The sequence below is a fragment of the Corythoichthys intestinalis genome, chromosome 7 (genome assembly GCF_030265065.1).
Source record: "Corythoichthys intestinalis isolate RoL2023-P3 chromosome 7, ASM3026506v1, whole genome shotgun sequence".
NCBI classification, from domain to species: Eukaryota; Metazoa; Chordata; class Actinopteri; order Syngnathiformes; family Syngnathidae; genus Corythoichthys; species Corythoichthys intestinalis.
The window spans coordinates 33,240,413-33,261,539 of NC_080401.1; the positions used below are offsets into that span (position 1 = coordinate 33,240,413).

The following is a 21,127-nucleotide window of genomic DNA, read 5'->3' on the forward strand; positions in this document are numbered from 1 at the left end:
AATAAATTGTTATTAATGTATACCGGTACTAGTAAGTGATTGCTATTTTAAAATGAGAAACATTGCTCTTTGAGTCCTTGGGTGCTGCTAACCTAACCTTAAGTATGGTATTATTTCATGTGAACGTACCTCCTAAGTATTACTTAACCTTAACCATTACTGAATGTTTTTGGATCCTTATTGTAAAGTGTAGCACATGTGTCCCTTAACTAAGAAATTATAAATGCTTAAATCCCCCCCCCCCCCCCCCCCCTAACCTTTATTAACTATTACTGAAAGCTTTTTGGACCCTTATTGTAAAGTGTAGCACATGTGTCCCTTAACTAAAAAATTATAAATGCTGAAGTTCACCCCCCTTAACCTTTATCAACCATTACTGAAAGCTTTTTGGACCCTTATTATAAAGTGTAGCACATGTGTCCCTTAACTAAGAATTTATACATGCTTAAGTGAACAAACCCTAACCCTAAACCCTAACCCTATATAGGATTATATATTTTTTTAATTTTACTAGGGCTGTCAAAATTAACACGTTAACGGGTGGTAAATAATTTTTTCAATTAATCACGTTAAAATATTTAACGCAATTAAAGCATGAGCGAAACGACCCACTCAAGCATTGCCGCGAACAGACTACAATGGCGCCGTTTGAAGTATATTGAGAGCTAAGGGCAGAGACAAGCAAGTGGAGTGGACGCAGGTTATCGGCACCCGCCAAGGGGGCCGCTGTTATTTTCAATGTGACCGGCATTGTCAGATTGAGCAGTGAGGAAGAAAGTGATCGAGCGAGAGAGGGAGCAAGAGAGTAGAGAAAGTGCGCAGTTAGCGCAGGCTCAAGTGCTGCGTCCCCCACATGCCTTTGTTTTGTAAATAAAAGTACCCACAAAAAAGCCATCCAACACCTCTCGGTGTTTACATATACGCCGCCGTCTTGCTCAGGAGGAAATAGGACGAACCGAGCCAACCGACGACAACGAGCCAACATGAATCGCCGGTCCATAGCACCGCCAATTACCAAGAAGGGCGAATTGGTAACGCAGGCATTTATTGGAGCCGCGCTATAAAATGGAATAAGCGGTGGCATCTCTTCCACATCTTTAATAATAAAGGAATAATAACTGGGGATGTTCTTTTTCTTAACACCATGTATTGTGCTAAAGGCAGAGAAGATATACCATTTGCAGCAACCACTGTGACTCATAGTTGCTCAAATTCCCATCATGCATTTGCGCAGTTAAGAACATTTAAGTCGCTACAGTATCATTTAGTGGAAGCACAACAAAAATAATATTCCTATCTCTCAAAAATAAAATAATGTTCACAAAAAGAAAAGTGCTCAATGCAAAAAGACCTGGCGTTCCCAATCAAAATAGCTATGCAAAATAATACTCTATTCAAACATTAAGTTTAGCTCAACAAATACACTAGATGGCAATATTTAGTCACAATATACAAACTATCAAAATTACTATAACTTGTACTCACATTTATCTTTTAAGAATTACAAGTCTTTCTATCCGTGGATCCCTTTCACAGAAAGAATGTTAATGTTAATGCCGTCTTGTGGATTTATTGTTATAATAAACAAATACAGTACTTATGTACAGTATGTTGAATGTATATATCCGTCTTATCTTTCCATTCCAACAATATTTTACAGAAAAATATGGCATATTTTAGAGATGGTTTGAATTTTGATTAATTGTGATTAATTATGATTAATTAATTTTTGAGCTGTGATTAACTGGATTAAAAAGTTTAATCGTTTGACAGCCCTAAATTTTACCAAACCATTAGTTACTGTCTGGTTATGCATTAACTAATGCATTAACTAGTGCAATAACTAATGCATTAACTCATGTTGATTAATATATTAATAAATGTTAAATTAGCATTTATATTAATTATTGTAATGTTACTGAAACATTAGTTATTGTCTAAAAATGTATTAACTAATGTTAATTAAGGGACCCTTATTGTAATTTATTAACGTATATTTTATAAAATATCTAGCCTTGATTAAAACTCATGCAACCCTTTTAGTCATATGATCACCATAGCACCACAGTGTTTTTTCAATTTTTGATTAAGTTATTATAAAAGTAAGTTTGTCTTTTGTTTGGTTTGCAGTAATAGCTAGCAAACCAATTTGCAACCCTGTTACCTACTGTATAATGACTATAATTATGTAAAGTATTGTTAAGCCCCCTCAAAAAAAAAAAAAAAAAAAAAAAAAAAAAGAACTAAGATGACCCAATCAAGTCTTTGATGGCTTACCTATTATTGACAATTTTGCAGGAGAAAAGGTTTAGTTTTCAAATATTTTGAAGACAGAATTTCCTCCAATTCTAATCCAAATGTAATTCTAAAATAACGTAAAACAAAACAAGATGTACAGCAGTGTTGTTTTCGTCAACAATGACAATAACAAAAATATTTCATAAATGAACAATTTTTTCATGATGATGACGTCACGATGACGCGCTGAAAACGTGTCTTGGGAGACTAAAACATAACGAGATGAATGCCAGTTGTCGTCTGACGACACAGGAACGAGATGAAAATTTGCAATAGTTTCTGTCATAAATTCACAGTGTGTGATATTTTCTTATTTTATGCGTAGTTAGAACGCATTTAGCAGTGTTTGGTTGTGTCACTCAGGTGACGTGCTGCACTTCCCCGCCAACCCTCACACCTCACACATGCTTACTCACGGTGAGTAAGCCTGTGCCCATTCCAGGCTCATTTTGTGAAACGTGTCAGGTGCTGCTTGGTAAGTTTTGCTTTCTTATCTTGGCTAGATATGCCATGTTGCTTTACCCTTTAAAGGTCTGTGCTGAGTGATCATCACACACTAAACTAACTTGTAGCGTGCCGTTTCCCTGCTGAGTGTGTATTATTATCATGAAAATGGTGATGTCCTTGTAGACGCTTCAGTTATGTGCTCGTCTGTCATGTTCATTTGAAATTGTTGGAAACCTTTTCTTATTTATTTATTCATGGACTAAAATTTTTGAAGTTTATAGACGAAAACATTATTAGAATTGTCGACTAAAACCAGATGAAATTTGTCTCAGTTTTCATTGACTAGAACTAGATGAAGACAACACACATTTTGAAATGACTAAAATATGACTAAGACAAATAAGCATTTTCGTCCAAAAGACTAAGACAAAGACAAAAATTAAAATGGCTGCCAAAAACAACACTGATGTACAGCACTTTGTTGCAGCTGTGTTTGGCCTTAAAGTTCAAGTGCATCCCAGCGGAAAGTATCTTGAGAAAAACGTCTATTATATATATATATATATATATATATATATATATATATATATATATATATATATATATATAATTTCCAATACATAAGCAACATAGTCATTGTTAGACATTAAAAAAGAAAAAAAAAAACGCCAGTCCTATATTTTAGCCAATAAACTGCAAGTATTTCAGATGGTCCCACCTACTTGTCATGCATTAGCTACCCACTGTAGTATGCGTGTCCTTGGAGAAACAAGTTTTAATGCAAGCAGGAAGTGGAGTGGGCTTTTTTTTATTGCTGCATTCGAGGAAGTTGGCGGTTGAAGTTTTCCAATGTCCAACCAGGAAAAATATAATTGGAACACCACTCAAACTGGGAGGTCTTAGTTGCGAAGTCGGGAAAAAAAAGTATCCGACATTACGAGTTGCTTCAGTCGGACGTCACTCGACAAAATGGCGCTGCCCATCGAAAAGCAGACCGAAAATGGTAAAACATAAATTACATGATTATAAAAATGTATTTATCTGTTTCTATTCATTATTAAAATAATTTAATTCATCAACAAAACTATCCGTAACAGTATATGATTTTTACAGACTCTGGGTTAGGATATGCTGCTATCTCTTTGCATGAAGTTATCCGATGATTTGTACAAAAAGTATTCTTTTATTTATAGAAATAAAGTCAATTATACAAATATAATTATCTGTATCTATTCATTAATAAATTAATTAAGTTATCAACACAACTACACATAACACAATATGATTTTACTGAATTTGCGTGAGGATATGACAAAAAAAAAAAAAAAAACTTGTCCTGAGCCATCTTTGCTGTTTACATTCGCTGGTAAGGCTTTGACGTCGCAACTGGTACCATCCGAGTGCGTGACGTCCGACTTCCCACCTTCCTCGAATGCAGCATGAGTCTCAAACGGAGAAAGAGACATATTGCACAAGTCCAGAACTTATAAAGAACAGAAGTAGGAGGCTCTGATACAATATGATTTGCGATACAAGGCTCACGCTAACGATTTCACAATATGGCGATGCAACAATTATCGCTACATAGGATATTCTATGATACAACTATTTAAATGGAATAATAAAATATCTTTTTGCATTGTGACGGACAATCTTTCAAAACCTCCTCAGTCTCACAGTCTGAGAATATTTCAGGGCAACATTACTGTAAATTTATTTAGCAGCACTATGTTATTGTAAAATTCTTGTAACAAATGAGTATCTTTTTTTTAACTCTTTGCCTGCTATGAACAATGAGAGATGTCCAATAATTTAAACTGGGAAGACTGGTTTTGAATGCTGACATTTGAAAACTGACAATTCATTTTGACTGGGAGGGGCAAATGTCTCAGTCAAAATGAATTGAACGCCTAGCGCCGTCAATGACAGCCTATTCCGTCTTCTTTTACAGTGCTATATAAATAACATTGAATTGAGTCTCACATTTGAAATGTAACTGGTTTACAAAGGTGTTTTGACAAAAAGGACATTCCTTTCCCCAAAAGGTGAGTTTGCAAAATGAAAATACTTTCATTTCTATTAATTTTGTGGAAGTTGGTTCACATTATTGCTTAGAAAACTACTTGCTGGAAAAATGCTCTATCAAAGCTTGTCTGGTATCATAAAAATAAAGTAAATCCCACAAGGGAAAATAAATACAAACAAAATGTGTTTTGAATAATGTCATTGCCATTTGCTTTTGTTTTCATCAGCAAAGAGGGAGACAAACTCAATTAAAATCAGAAATCTTTTTTTGTCTCAAGGCCATACCAGCCGTATTTGGGATTCAGATGTCTCAGAAAGTAAAAGTTCACAAACTGAGTTGTCCAAAGACTCCAAGGAGGCATAAAAAAATCAATGGTGAGTGAAAAAATAAGCCAGGACAGGTGCGGGGCGAAGTTCATTTGCAACGCTTTATGAAAACATAACCCCCAGAATGACAGACTGATGATTAATAAATGCCACCACTGCACCCGCGAGATGTTCACCTGTGCCGCATTTGCGTGGCTTGAAGGAAGGAGGAGAGGCTCGCGTGAAAGAGAATATCAGAGTTTGCAAAGCTCTTGATGGATTTGCCATAACCGTAAATGAGAAGGAGGGAAGGTGTTTGATCAATGAGCTGTCTTTCCTCTCCTCGGCCCGTTTGCCACTTCGAGCCGGAACCTGCTTTTTCGCTTAATTTAAATCCCTCTTGTAGGACAATAAATGATGACTCGGCCTCAACCGTCTTGCAACTCTTCAAGACGTTGACGTGAAAACACGCTTTTAAGATCCGTGTGATGTGAACAGCTGCCACTCCGTATGAAAATGCTTTTACAGCACAGGTGTCAAACACTAGACCCGAGGGCCAAATCTGACTAGTCATATCATTTTGTGTGGCCCGTAAAAATGAATGATGTGTCTCGACTCCTGAAATGGAATTCATAGCTCATAGGTCCATAGTTAACTAACGATTAACCGTTTTTTTTTTTTTTTTTTTTAAGTTTTTATTGCAGAAATTATTATACATTTTAAGGTTCAAATACACCTTATTAACACAGGAAACAATGTGCTTACCTTACATAATTGAAATTTAAGCCTCTTAAAAAACATCCACCTCACAGTTTTGAGATCAAGGTTTCAAGCCCGGGCTTTAGGGCTTCCTGTGTGGAGTTTGCATGTTCTCCACGTGCCTGTGTTTATTTTTCCAGGTACTCCGGTTTCCTCCCACATCTCAAAAATATGCATGGTAGGATGGTTGAACATTTTAAATTGTCCTGAGGTATGAGTGTGTGTGTGTCAGGGGCGTCACGAGACCTAATACAATATTGGGGCACTGTGGGGCACAGGCGTGCGAGCAAAGATTTTTTAGCACACATCATAAGACTGTCATAAGATCAAATGAACGGCCATTAAGCTTTGAACCAATTGGCTGCAAAGCTTCATTGCTTCAAGAAGCTTCATTTGGCCATCACTGCTCTCTTGGGGGAGACAGTCAACCTCTGCTGCCAACTGCTGTCAACACTGTTGTTATCATACATGCCTACTAACATGCAATGCAGCACTACAGATGTAAATAATAATCAAAATTCCTGTTCTATGCTCATTATATCTTCAGTTACTCTTCCAGTTGTTTCATTAATTGCTACTTATGGTATTTGGTAATACTTTATTTGACAGTGGCGCCATAAGACTGTCATAAGACCATCATATTTATGACATGACACTGCCATGAAAATTAATTAATGCTTATTATAGATGTCATTTTGTGTCATCCGGCAAATTATCTCACTTTTGAATGGAATGTAAAAATCCGAGCTGGACATAAATGGAGTTGGTGACATAATTCATAATGTCATTAATGTCCATGATAGTGTCATGTCATAACAATGACAGTCTTATGGCAGTCTTCTGACGCCGCTGGCAAAGAAAGTGTTACCTATTAACCCAAATAAATCAACAAATAAGCAGTCTGGACGATAAGCTGCAGGATTCATAATGAAGGGAAAAAAGTAGCAGTTTATAGTCTGAAAATGACGTTAATTTATAGCTTGATTGTGTTCATTTCGGTCATATAAACAAATAGTAATAAATAACATCAGTATTGATACAATTCCAATACCACATATCACACAATTGCGCAGACAAAGCTCTTGAGTGAGAGTCTCTCACTCAAATCATATATCATATATCATATATATGTAAAAGACAGCAGTTAATCTGCTACTTCAATTTGCGACCAGAGTAGTTTACCGCAGTTACCTGCCTGATAAATGAAAAGTAAATTTAAATTCACAATTCATGGGAATAGGCAACCAAACAAACATCAACACACAGGTAAAAACGAACGACAAGGATGGGCAGTTAATCTGGCACTAACCTGTAAAGCAGGTAGCATTCACGTGTCGTTGGAGTAATTGAAATGATGATTCTCTATTACATGGTGTCTATAATAAGCGCCAAACAGTCACTCAACTTGATATGTGTCGATGGAGCATTAAAATAGACTGCTCTTCTTTGTAACAACATCGTTTTTATCCCAGATTACGACTTTACAACACATCAGAACGATTTTCAAACTTGGGAACTCAGATCTCCCGACACACATGAACGCAGCATAACTCCCGAAGGTGCTTCGCGGGATTATCAAGTCAAATGCCTATCACAGGCAAAGTTCCGTGCATAAATTACAATATTAAGGAGCCATGTGCAGATTGTGTATATGGAGTGAATAGAGTACCGTAATTTCCCGAATATAACGCCCACTTTTTTCCCCCCAAATCAACTTGTATAACCATGGTGCGCATTATAAACGGGGACAGAAATATATATATATATATATACAGTGCCTTGCAAAAGTATTCGGCCCCCGTGAACCTTGCAACCTTTCGCCACATTTCAGGCTTCAAACATAAAGATATAAAATTTTAATTTTTTGTCAAGAATCAACAACAAGTGGGACACAATCGTTAAGTGGAACAAAATTTATTGGATAATTTAAACTTTTTTAACAAATAAAAAACTGAAAAGTGGGGCGTGCAATATTATTCGGCCCCCTTGCGTTCATACTTTGTAGCGCCACCTTTTGCTCCAATTACAGCTGCAAGTCGCTTGGGGTATGTTTCTATCAGTTTTGCACATCGAGAGACTGACATTCTTGCCCATTCTTTGTTGCAAAACAGCTCGAGCTCAGTGAGGTTGGATGGAGAGTGTTTGTGAACAGCAGTCTTCAGCTCTTTCCACAGATTCTCGATTGGATTCAGGTCTGGACTTTGACTTGGCCGTTCTAACACCTGGATACGTTTATTTTTTAACCATTCCATTGTAGATTTGGCTTTATGTTTTGGATCATTGTCCTGTTGGAAGATAAATCTCCGTCCCAGTCTCAGGTCTTGTGCAGATATCAACAGGTTTTCTTGCAGAATGTTCCTGTATTTTGGCTGCATCCATCTTCCCGTCAATTTTAACCATCTTCCCTGTCCCTGCTGAAGAAAAGCAGGCCCAAACCATGATGCTGCCACCACCATGTTTGACAGTGGGGATGGTGTGTTCAGGGTAATGAGCTATGTTGCTTTTACGCCAAACATATCGTTTTGCATTGTGGCCAAAAAGTTCAATTTTGGTTTCATCTGACCAGAGCACCTTCTTCCACATGTTTGGTGTGTCTCCCAGGTGGCTTGTGGCAAACTTTAAACGAGACTTTTTATGGATATCTTTGAGAAATGGCTTTCTTCTTGCCACTCTTCCATAAAGGCCAGATTTGTGCAGTGTACGACTGATTGTTGTCCTATGGACAGACTCTCCCACCTCAGCTGTAGATCTCTGCAGTTCATCCAGAGTGATCGTGGGCCTCTTGGCTGCATCTCTGATCAGTTTTCTCCTTGTTTGAGAAGAAAGTTTGGAAGGACGGCCGGGTCTTGGTAGATTTGCAGTGGTCTGATGCTCCTTCCATTTCAATATGATGGCTTGCACAGTGCTCCTTGAGATGTTTAAAGCTTGGGAAATCTTTTTGTATCCAAATCCGGCTTTAAACTTCTCCACAACAGTATCTCGGACCTGCCTGGTGTGTTCCTTGGTTTTCATAATGCTCTCTGCACTTTAAACAGAACCCTGAGACTATCACAGAGCAGGTGCATTTATACGGAGACTTGATTACACACAGGTGGACTCTGTTTATCATCATCGGTCATTTAGGACAACATTGGATCATTCAGAGATCCTCACTGAACTTCTGGAGTGAGTTTGCTGCACTGAAAGTAAAGGGGCCGAATAATATTGCACGCCCCACTTTTCAGTTTTTTATTTGTTAAAAAAGTTTAAATTATCCAATAAATGTTGTTCCATTTCACGATTGTGTCCCACTTGTTGTTGATTCTTGACAAAAAAATTAAATTTCATATCTTTATGTTTGAAGCCTGAAATGTGGCGAAAGGTTGCAAGATTCAAGGGGGCCGAATACTTTTGCAAGGCACTGTATATATATATGTGTATATATATATATGTATATATAAAGCACACAGACTTCCTGTGTCCGTCAACTATATCTGTCCCTCGGGAAACAAACCCAAGTAACAATAGTTCCTATTGTTACTGCTGTGTCGACAGCGATGAGCTGTTACGTACTTCCGACTTACGTTCTCACTTTCATTTTACCGTATCAATCCATGGAAGAAACATTTATTCATCATGATGACACGAGCAAGTAATACAGCAGCCTTTAAAAGAAAAGTCACATCTGTTTTGTTTTCTCCTAGATTCTGGTAAGTTGGAGAAGTTGCCAAATCATATTATTACCGTAAATATTGTCAGTTTATGGTAATGTTTTGAACTACCAATGTGCTATGCTTGTGCTGTGTTTCACCAGTCAGTAAAATGACATTTCTGTATCTGTACTCGAGCTCTGTTTTCTTGTATTCTTCTATTTATTGGTGCTAAAATTAGGGTGCGCTTTATAAACGGGTACAATAATTTTCCCTAGATTTTACAGGTAAATTTGGGGTACGCGTTATACATGGGTGCGCCTTATATTCGGGAAATTACGGTAATATGATCGTATTAAATAGGCACATTCGGTAGATTATCCTATGTAGACTTAAAACTCCAAAGTAATCCCCCGCCATTTTTTTAAACCTGTGAAATGTATACTGGGGCACTGCAGATCAATACTGGGGTACGTGCCCCCAGTGAAATGTGTCTAGCTCCTGTCTGTCTCCTTGTGCTCTGTGATTGTCTGGAGACCAATTCAGAGTGTGCCCCGTTAGCTGGGAGAGGCTCCGGCACCCCCATGACCCTTGTGAGGACTAGCAGAACGGAAGATGAATGAATGAATGAATGAATGAACGAATTTTGTAAAAATGCATCTCCAACTTCCCCAAACTCATTCGCTGCCATCTTCTCTCAGTCAAAATGGGGTGTACACCCATCACCGTCAATGGCAGCCAGTGAGTTCATCACTACTTTATATACACAAAATTTAACAATGTCAGTAAACAAAAGAGTTGATTTTAGTCGATTATCCATTTCAAATTATGAAAAAAAACATAATATTCCTCCTTTAAACCTTGGCGCTTTTTCTTCATTTATTTTCATCCTTCGTCTTCCTCACGCACCTCTCATCCGAATTATTCTCCGGTGGGGCTTTCCTTTTTCCGGCTAACTAGCCCATCTGTCTTCCTCTGCCTGTAATTGTTCCTGTCCTTGCAAATGAGACTTTCACCCCGCGTGCCCCTCTCTTATCCATACAGCTAACTTCGCCTATTGATGTTTTTTATTCTAAAAACCTTAAAAAAAGAAAAAAAATCCTATTTCAACTTTCACCATGCTGCGATTGTAACAACAGTAGAAATAATTAAACACATCACAGTCTCTCCTTCAATAAATGCCCATTTTACATTTCTAACATGCTGCTAAAGTGCTGTAACAGTCTGGGTCTTTCAGCAGGTGAGTGAATAAAGACCCTGTAAAAGGAAATAAAGGTCTTACCTCTAATAAATGCCTGACTTACAGCTCTTTTTGTATTTTCTGCTTTACCTAACAGCTTAAAAATCAAAACAAAAAACACTCTACTTTTTTGGAGTCACTGCTTGAAGAAATAAATATGAATAATGAATGAATAATGAATAGATATAATCAGTGCTGCAACGATTAATTGATTAACTCAAGTAATTCCATTACAAAAAAAAAAAGCTTTGAATCAAATTTTACTGCTTTGAGAATTCGTTTAATTACAGTGACGTAATGGTTTGTTTTGAAAGTGTTTGCATTTGGTTTTATTGATTTGGATGGATAAATTGCCCTCTAGTGGCAACAGTATAGGTGATATAACTCATTTAAAATGGCTGAATCCAGCTGCTCTCTGTTAAGACAAAAATAAGGTAAGTTTTTGTTTGAGCTAATACGTTTTTTTTAAGCATTCGTAATTTAGTTTACATCTATACTGAGCAGTTTTTTTGTGTGTGTGTGTGTGTATGTGCTTAAATGATTTATTAAGAGCATTGTAAAAAAAAGTTAGCATTTTATAGAAACCGGACTTTTGCTATGCAAGTCCGCCAGTTGTTCTTATGTTGTACTTTGATTCTCATTTGTTATTAGCTTTATACAGTTTAAAGTGCCTGTGACACGAAAAAGCATGTTTATTTCATAATACACGCGGTATTTTATGCTCCTGAATGATATGGACCGCTTGGATGTGCGTGGAAGCGATCGCTATATTTATTTAGTTTTTTGAATCCCGGGCCAGGAAAAGGAGTGACTTCCGGCTTCGGTCTTGCATTAAGGAGGAGGGCGCTGTGACGTGTACGGTAGAAGACATCCTCTTCACGCTACAGTGTACTGTTGTGTATGAGGACGAAGGATTCAGCTGATTTTGCGGATTAATACGTTTATTTTTCGCATCACGCCAGCCAAACGGCTACGGAAAAATCATTCTGTATGAGGGAGAGGCGTATGTGCCTTTTTGGAGTTTCAAAAGGTTCCCATTCACCGTGGATATTTACTGTGGGACCATTGGACTTACGATGAAGTGAGTAAACATCTTGTTTTGTATTATGTCAAATACGAATACAGCGATTACAAAGTAAACACTACAAACTTCCTTTAAATGAAGGACTACTTACGTTTGATCATTGATAGGCATGTAAAAAGCTCTCCTAATGCATTAGCAGCAGCACGTTAGCTGCGTTAGCTCCAGCCACCCTCCTCCGGGGAACGAACTGTAAATTGCTCTCTGCCGGGCGGTTTGCCGATCCGCTAAGACATTCGACAACCGGGTCGTTATGTCAAATAATCCAGGATAGCTATGTGTGATTTTCCGCTTTGAAGACTTTGAAACATCACTCGGTTCGGGTTAGCATGTCGGCTAGCTGTCACGCCTTCTGGTTTGTTTACTTTCTCCGAAGCCGGGGAAGGGAAATGACATATGTCCGATTTAGGTGTCATAAAATATCATTCGGGAGGTGCGACAGTAAAGGTGAAGTCGACAGTTTTGACCATTATGGAGTAATTTTGCCATGTCGTCCTGAATAAATGCATTTTTATTATTTCATATTCCATTCAGCACAAGACTGTTATTTGTCATGACCATGCCATTTATTTAGCAATTGGGGAAAATACTTGGATAAAAAGAGTATCCTGTAAAAATATTGAAGTAAAGAGACAGAAACAATGACATTTTGCCGCTCTCTTCGTCGCGTTTTCCTCGTTGTGAATAGTTCCCCCTCAACGGGCTGACTGGTCCTTCTCAAGCCATTTATATAGCTATTGGGGAAAAATACTTGGGTAAAAAGAATATCCTGTAAAAATATTGGAGTAGAGAGACTGAAACAATGACATTTTGCGGCTTTCTTCGTCGCGTTTTCCTCGTTCTGAATAATTTCCCCTCAATGGGCTGAATAGTAAAATCGATGAGCCAAGTCTACCGCTGACGTCATCCACCTGTTGGGGACGCTAAAGCCCTATAATGGTTCTCGTCATCTGTGCTTTGCTAAATTGTTGTATATAGTCGAATCGTCTCAAAATATGATTCTAGTTCACATAATAATGACATTTTAGACTTTTTTTCTCGTGTCGTATGCTCTTTAAGGCTAAGTTCAGGTATTTTAAAATATTTTTAAATGCATTTACTGCTCTTGAAAAATGAAAGTGCAATTCTGCAAAGAAAAACACTCAGGAATTTTATTTTGTATTCGCATTTAATGCTCTTTTGAAATTGCAATTTTAGCAAGCATTTGTTTTACATCTCCTAAAATTTATTCTGCAACACAGCAAATGTTCCTAATCCAATTACTCGATTATTCGAACTAACTAACTAAGATTAATTGATTACTTAAATAATAGATAGCTGCGGCCCGACATATAACAAATATTAATGTGAAACAGGGGTGTCGACAACCATTTTGAGAGTCAATGAATCATTTAGAGACATTGTTGATCTAAATATTAAGGAGGTCCCATTTGCATATTTTTGCACTCGAGTCCGAGTCACCTGATTTTGAGAATCTGCCGATACAGAGTCACAATCCGGTACCAGGATTTTTTTTTTTTTTTTTTAGACAAAAGTTCCAAACATGTTACATACCGGTAAATATTTTTTAAAATCAAAAACACGATCCCTTTCACCTGATTCCATTCCTCTGAAAAATGGCCCGATCGGCCCAATTTCCGATCATGTGATCGGATCGGGGACATCCCGACTATATATTGTCCAAATCCTCTTTTTTGAGCTGAAACTAGGAAACATTCTGTTGTTTTAATTTTTCTCATTTAAACATTTATTTACAAACACAAGCTGTAAATATCATGTTTTGTTATATATATTTGAATTGTTCTGCTTTTTGGGGGAAAAAAAAAAAATTTGGGGCTGTGATTTATTTTTAATTTTTAAGATACAGTATATACATAAATATGCGTATTTCTGGGGACCTCGATTGATTGATGTACTTTGTTGGCCCACACAAAAGAATGTGGTTGGCCACATCTAGCCCTTGAGCCTTATAATAACAAATATTTCTTTTCAATTTATTTATATTTTTTTTTTAAGAAAAAAAGGCAATTAAAAAAAAAAAAAAAAAACAGATTTCTTTTTTTATATATTTTAATTTAATTTTTAGGGGGGAATTTAAAAAATACGTACATTTTATTCTTCTCTTCATATTTTTAAACTTTAAAGTGCATGTGACACGAAAAAGCATGTTTATTTCATAATACATGCGGTATTTTATGCTCCTGAATGATATGGACCACTTGGATGTGTGTGGAGGGGATCGCTATATTTATTTAGTTTTTTTAATCACGCGCCATGAAAATGAGTGACTTCCGGCTTCGGTCTTGCATTGAGGAGGAGGGCGCTGTGACGTGTATGGGAGAAGGCGTCCTCTTCACCAAACAGCCGTACTGTTGTGTATGAGGACTAAGGATTCAGTTGATTTTGCGGATTAATAAGTTTATTTTTCACATCACGCCAGCCAAACGGCTGCAGAAAAATCTTGCTTTATGAGCGAGAGGCGTGTGCGCCTTTTTGGAGTTTCAAAAGGTTCCCATTCACCGTGGATATTGGCCAAGCCCTACTTCTGTGGAACCATTGGACTTACGAGGAAGTGAGTAAACATCTTGTTTTGTAATATGTCAAATATTAATACAGCGATTACAAAGTAAACACTACAAACTTTCTTTAAATAAAGGACTACTTACGTTTGATCATTGATAGGCATGTAAAAAGCTCTCCTCGTGCACATTAGCTGCACGTTAGCTGCACAACAAATGCAGCCGCCCTCCTCCGGGGAACGAACAGTAAATTGCTCTCCGCCTGGCGGTTTGCCGATCCGCAAAGACAATCGACAACCCAGTCGTCATGTCAAATAATCAGGGCTAGTTATGTATGATTTTGCGCTTTGAAGACTTTGAAACATCACTCGGTTCGGGTTAGCATGTCGGCTAGCTGTCACGCCTCTTGGTTTGTTTACATTCTCCGAAGCCGGGGAAGGGAAATGACATATGTCCGGTTTAGGTGTCATAAAATATCGTTCGGGAGGTGCAACAGTAAAGGTGAAGTCGACAGTTTTGACCATTATGGAGTAATTTTGCCATGTCGTGTTGAATAAGTGCATTTTTATTATTTCATATTCCATTTAGCTGAAGACTGTTATTTGTCATGACCATGCCATTTATTTAGCAATTGGGGAAAATACTTAGATAAAAAGAATATCCTGTAAAAATATTGAAGAGACAGAAACAATGACATTTTGCAGCTCTCTTCGACGCGTTTTCCTCGTTGTGAATAGTTCCCCCTCGACTGGCTGACTGGTCCTTCTCAAGCCATTTATTTAGCTATTGGGGAAAAATACTTGGATAAAAAGAATATCCTGTAAAAATATTGTAGTAGAGAGACTGAAACAATGACATTTTGCGGCTCTCTTCGTCGCGTTTTCCTCGTTCTGAATAATTCCCCCTCAATGGGCTGAATAGTAAAACCGATGAGCCCATTCTCCCGCTGACGTCATCCACCTGTTGGGGACGCTGGAGCCCTATAATGGTAGGCGTGGCTAGCAGGCAGATTAAAAGATTAATTTCTCGTCATCTGCGCTTTGCTAAATTGTTGTATATAGTCGAATAGTCTCAAAATATGAATCTAATTCACATAATAATGCTATTTAAGACTTTTTTTCTCCTGTCGTATGCTCTTTAATTCTTTTTTTAAAAACTATTTTAAATGTAAAAATCAATTGATTTACTTTCGTGGGGCACACAAAATCGCATGGTGGGCCGGATCTGGCCCACTGGCTGTGAGTTTGACACCATTGATATAAAGGGTGTTTAGTAGCTGGCCATCCTTACCTTGAGCTTCATCATGGAGTCCTGACAGAGTTTGTCTCCGCGGGCCGCCATGACCTCGTCCAGGCCGATGAGCTTAGCCTTGTAGCGGACGCCGTCGCCCTTAAAGCGCCTGATGAGAGTCGCCTCGCTGCGATCCTGCCCTGGAACCACACATGCACGCACACAATTTTAAGCCTGCCGTTCAAGGTCTTCCATCATCTTTTACCTTGGGATAATCAATCTCACACGGGAGAAAGACCATCACTGATCTTAGTAAAAAAAGAAATGTTAGCCGTGAAATGTGCTTTCATATGAATGACACCAATCAATACACTCGCATTTGTGGACATTTTTACCATTCTTATAGTCTCTATTGTGTGAAAATGTCAGCATTGGTGTCATTGGCAATAGTACTCTATGCTGACCTAAATCTTTGCTTTCTGCGTGTTGGCTGCTGTTTTCAATACACAACAGTGAAAGAGAAGGAGCATCTACTCAGTGAAAAAAATGATCGTTATCACAAGTATTGGATCATCTGGGTGCACATTAAATTTTAAGTCAACCAATTTCAATTGAATTATTATGTTTTGATGGAAATCAACAACAACTTTGTAAACTCAACAGTCTTAGTAAAGTGGACTTAAGTTAATAAGTTTGACTCAACATTTTAAGTAAACTGGACTTAATTAAGTTAACTGAACTCAACATTTTGAGGGAATTGGACCACTACTGCGGAGCGCAGAGACAACTGAGCTAAATACCCTGTCTCCAGTACACTCTTTTAAAGGCATCGGGAGTGAGGCAAAATTCCCACAACCTATAATTTGAAGTTCATGCCCCACAAACCTGATTGTGGAGATTAATCCGATTCATATAATCAAGTTAATAATACAGTATTAACTAGACAAAATGAATTATAACCACAAAATAACACGTTACTGAAGAGAGCATACTGTAAGTTATTGACTGCCAATGACAAGGATAGACGTCAAATATATTTGATTGTGGAGATTAATCCGATTCATATAATCAAGTTAATAATACAGTATTAACTAGACAAAATGAATTATAACCACAAAATAACACATTACTGAAGAGAGCATACTGTAAGTCATTGTCTGCCATTGACAAGGATAGACATCAAATATATTTGAAGAGGGAGAACTGGCTGTGGATGTTCATCTTTCAATGCCACTGACGGTGTTAGACGTCTAATTCATTTAGATCGGGGGTTGGGGTGAATGAACATTAGTTTATTCGTCATTACTTTTTAAGTTTTAATGTTTTCTTTTTACATATCGAGATTTTTAGATTTTGTTTAAAGATAGTTTATTTCATTTTAGAATAAGGTGATAAAATTGTGTCCCTAAATACTTTCTAATGTCCTATACTCTATAGAGTGTGATGCTTACAAGCTACAGCGTAGTAAACGATATAACTCTCAGTGTAATAGTTTCTTTCTTGGCCAGAGGTGTTAAGTAATACATTAACACTGCTCTGACAGGGGGAAACCCTTTTAATGTTTTTAATCTCCATTCCACTCCAGTAAATGCTCTAAATCAGCAGGTAGCACCACCGAATGCCTCCACAGTGTAATGATAATGCGTCATCGCTCTTATAATGCATCGATGCATTAGTGGCATGACCCTTAGAAGGTCGTACAGCTGTGGAGGCGATGAAGAGGTCCCTCTCCTCCTCTTCATCATGAAGACCTTCCATTGTTGCCAGTGTTGCCAGGCAACAAATGTGTAAGTGGCGGTAACTTTTCTGGATTCATTTTAATGCATTTTTACACAAATTGATATGCCTAGTGGCAAGTTATGATTCACCAAGGAAAACATTGAAGTTGTTATTCAGTAAAAATTCACTTATTTCCTCTTATTTTTGCCCTTTCTGCACAATCTGAGTTGGTGCTAACGCCTTGTCTAAGTAGACAACTACTAAGTGGTGTCAAGGAAGTACTCTATGAGAAGGCGATACATCTCGTTTTTGACACAAACTGTTTATGTCAGGAATGTTGAGTTTAGCATGGCGTCTTTGCTGCAAGTAGAGCATTTTAAAATGTGCTACATTTTAGATTTTAACTAGTCATTCACTGCCAGATTTTCCTGTTATCTCCTTGGCTGCTATTGACGGTGATAGATGAACCAGATGTACTCTAAAAATCAACTGTTTTTACATTTACCACACAGTAATTTTGGCATATTACCACTAAGAGTGTACATCACTTTTTTTGTGATGATTCAATGTCATTCTTTTGACAATAATGCAATATTTGTCAACATTACAAAGTCTGCCAAAATTCGATTCCATTTGATTGATTTAAAACAATATTTTTTAAGCATTCAAGTCAAACTCGACCGATATATCGGACCTATATATGGACCTTTTTGCCGCCAAGATTGGCTACTGGCCAATTTACAAATAAAAGGCCGGGATAACAGCATAAATGTTATGTCCATTGTTGGGGTGATCGTTGTTATTTGTGATTTTGCATCACAAGAAGAAGATAAAGGGCAGGAAGTTGATGAGCTTCATGAAAGCAAGCTAGCAGCTCTTTTCAAAGGTTTTCTTGTGTTTCCTCATTTAAGTAAGCTCTTAAACACAAATGTGTCTGTAACCCATATGTAATGTAGTTGGTGTTGTCTACCTAAAACGTTATTGATTGTGCTATGTAGACGCTATCCGCTAACGCTACACTAGCGTTTACGCTATTTGCTAATGATATCCGCTAACACAAACTAGTTACCCTAATCGTTGTGTGCAATAGCTAGCTACTTTGTGGATTTTGTGATGACTACGGCTTTCAAATCCAATGTTGAGTGCGTTTGCAGTTTCATACGAAATCCATGGACTGCTTTATTTTCTGCATGCAATGGAAACACGAAAATGTAATCCAGTAAGGGAGCATTTACCCAGCCAATTCCAGGGACAGCCAAATAAATGCAATATTTGTTGCAAATCTGTTGGTATGGGAGCAGTTGTTTACAAAAAAAAAAATGTACACATCAAAACTGTTGAGTCATTTTGTTAGCTTATTAACAAAGAATCCGGAAATTGTTTAAACCTAGTATTCCCAAGGAAACCATTTGTCTTATAGGTTACTGTTTTAACTTCATTAAACATTGTATATTGTCACTTTTTTTTTCTCCTTACTGTACTTTTCGTTTTACTTGGTTGTATACAGGCAGGTATACTTTAATTTCAATAAATGTTTGGAGTTCTATTAGTGTATTTTTTTTAAAATACATACATTTATACAGTAAATGTTTCAACTACCGTTCAAATCAACATACTAAAAAAAAAAAAAAAAAAAAAAAAAAAGCTTTACCTTCAGCTTTAGAGACTGGCTGTTTTTTTTAAATGTATTTATTATTAATTGATATCAATATCGGTCTTTGAAAGTCCCGTATTGGTCGACCTACACTTAATACAATTGCTTACATTTGACCTAAAACGATAAAAAATGCGAAGCAATTTTGATGTTTTTGACAATTATTTTGCTGACACATTTCACCCATTTGATTGATAACTTAAAAAAAAATTTTTTTTAAAGAAAACTATTACAGTGGTACTTCTACATACGAAGTTAATTCGTTCCAGGACCTTGTTTGTAAGTCGAAATGGTCGTATGTCGAGTAGGATATTGCCATAAGAATACATTATAATTCCAATAATTCGTTCCACAGCCCGAAAAACGACACTAAATCCTTAATAAATACTGCTGGTATTATTACAAATGGCAATTACACATAGCAAAACAAATAAATTATAAATAAAAATCAAAATAATTTTATAGTAATAATAATAATAATAATAATTGCTGTAATAATGTAACAAATCGGGTTCTAATGTGAAGGAAGTTATTTGCATGCTGTCCCTGAACCCACCGCGTGGCTGACGTCACAGTGAGATCGAGAGTGCGGTAGAGCTTTTACTTTCTCTTGGAATGTTTTGTAGTTGGAGTCAACTGCGGCGGACAGTAGGCGTGTTGTGTTGCACAAGGTGATGGAATAAATGATTAGAAACCTGACGAAGCTGGCGATTTCTTTGGCGATATTACCACAATAATAATTGTCACCCTAACTTGTAAAGACAAAGATCAGAGGAGGACCGTAGACATTCTACGGCTGTATCGTTGCGCCATTTCAACAATGTGCACACCACGCTCATATTTTTCGGTTATTTCCATCTTCATTTCAATGGTAAGTAGGAGTGGGAACCTCTTGATACTTCACGATACGATACGATTTGCGATACAAAGCTCACGATAACGATGATCTGACGATATGGCGATACAAAGACGATCAATACATTGGTCAGGAAAGCATTCTAGGATATTCTACAAACAACTAATGAACAGAAAAACAAGCTTCTGCTGTGAATTGGAATGAGTTCATTACTTGTAGACGTCCAATCCGTTTGAAGTGGGAGGGATGGCAGCGAATGAACGTCTATGGCTGCAGTGACAGCCAATGCCAGGCACTGAGGTAATTTTGGGCCATTTAAGGTCATTTACCAGTTGATTTTCAGTTACTTCCTGTTGATTTTGGGGTATTTTGTGGGTCACTTCCTGTTGATTTTGAGTTATAGAACAGTAAGTGACCCAGGAATCACCCGAATCAATAGGCAGTGACTCCAACTCAACAGGAAATGACCTGTAAATGCCCTGAAAATCGGACAGAATAACTGTAAATGCTCTGGTTTCGAATGACCAAACGTTCCCAGTCTAAATGATTGGGCGTCGAGCACCATCACTGCAGCCTTATAGTTAACTGAGACACTATTATGGTTGAAGATTTTGGTAGCAACTTGTTGGTTCTCTTTAATTACAAAAAAAACAAAAAAAAAACAGTGACACCTTTTTAAAACCATATCTCGATTCTTGGCAGGAGCATATCGATAACCTTTTGGGATACAAAGTGTCATGATTTATCACCATTTCGATATATTGTCACACCACTAATGGTAAGCGTCACCTTTTTTCCTTTATCACCACCTGCATAAACCTTGGAACTTGTGTTTTCTCTCACAAGAAAATCAGCAGTGCCTCTTTCTTCCGGTGTTCTGACAAATTTTCCAACCCATCAAAAATGGCTACTTTGCGGTTCTGAGCATGCGCGTAACGTTAAAAATGGCCGCGAATGCAGCGATTCCAAAGTAAACACTACAAACTTTCTTTAAAGAAATGAATATTTACTTAAGTTTGATCATGGAAAGACATGTAGAAATGTTCTCAGACACATCCTACCATGTTATCCGCACACAACAACTGCACTCCGCTCTCTCACTGTTAACGACTTAGCCATGTCGTTATGTATTAATTTACGCCATTTTCGTGTTGCACATGTATGTTTATGATGTATCTGGTTTAGTTAGCACCTTTGGATAACACTGAGAGTCCAACTGAATGTAAAAGAGGGCTTTTTGAGCGCCACAAAAGTTTTGGGAGCAAAATTTTATAAGGGAGCACATTTTGACAGAACACCGGCAAAACAAAGAAACTGCGGCGCTGTCATAAATTGTCTTATTTCGAGCATGTCGTCAGATGTAG

The 21,127-nt window shown here is 37.4% G+C and overlaps 1 protein-coding gene across 13 annotated transcripts in view; it reads right to left on the reverse strand.

The window, feature by feature from the left end:
• The window catches only part of dab1a (DAB adaptor protein 1a), a 552,095-nt gene that overhangs the window by 114,512 nt on the left and 416,456 nt on the right, over positions 1-21,127 (reverse strand). For all 13 annotated transcript variants that reach the window (XM_057840958.1, XM_057840955.1, XM_057840956.1 and 10 more), the window contains one exon: positions 15,595-15,734. In XM_057840958.1, coding sequence (XP_057696941.1) covers positions 15,595-15,734 — 140 coding nt within the window. The remainder of the gene's footprint in view (positions 1-15,594; positions 15,735-21,127) is intronic.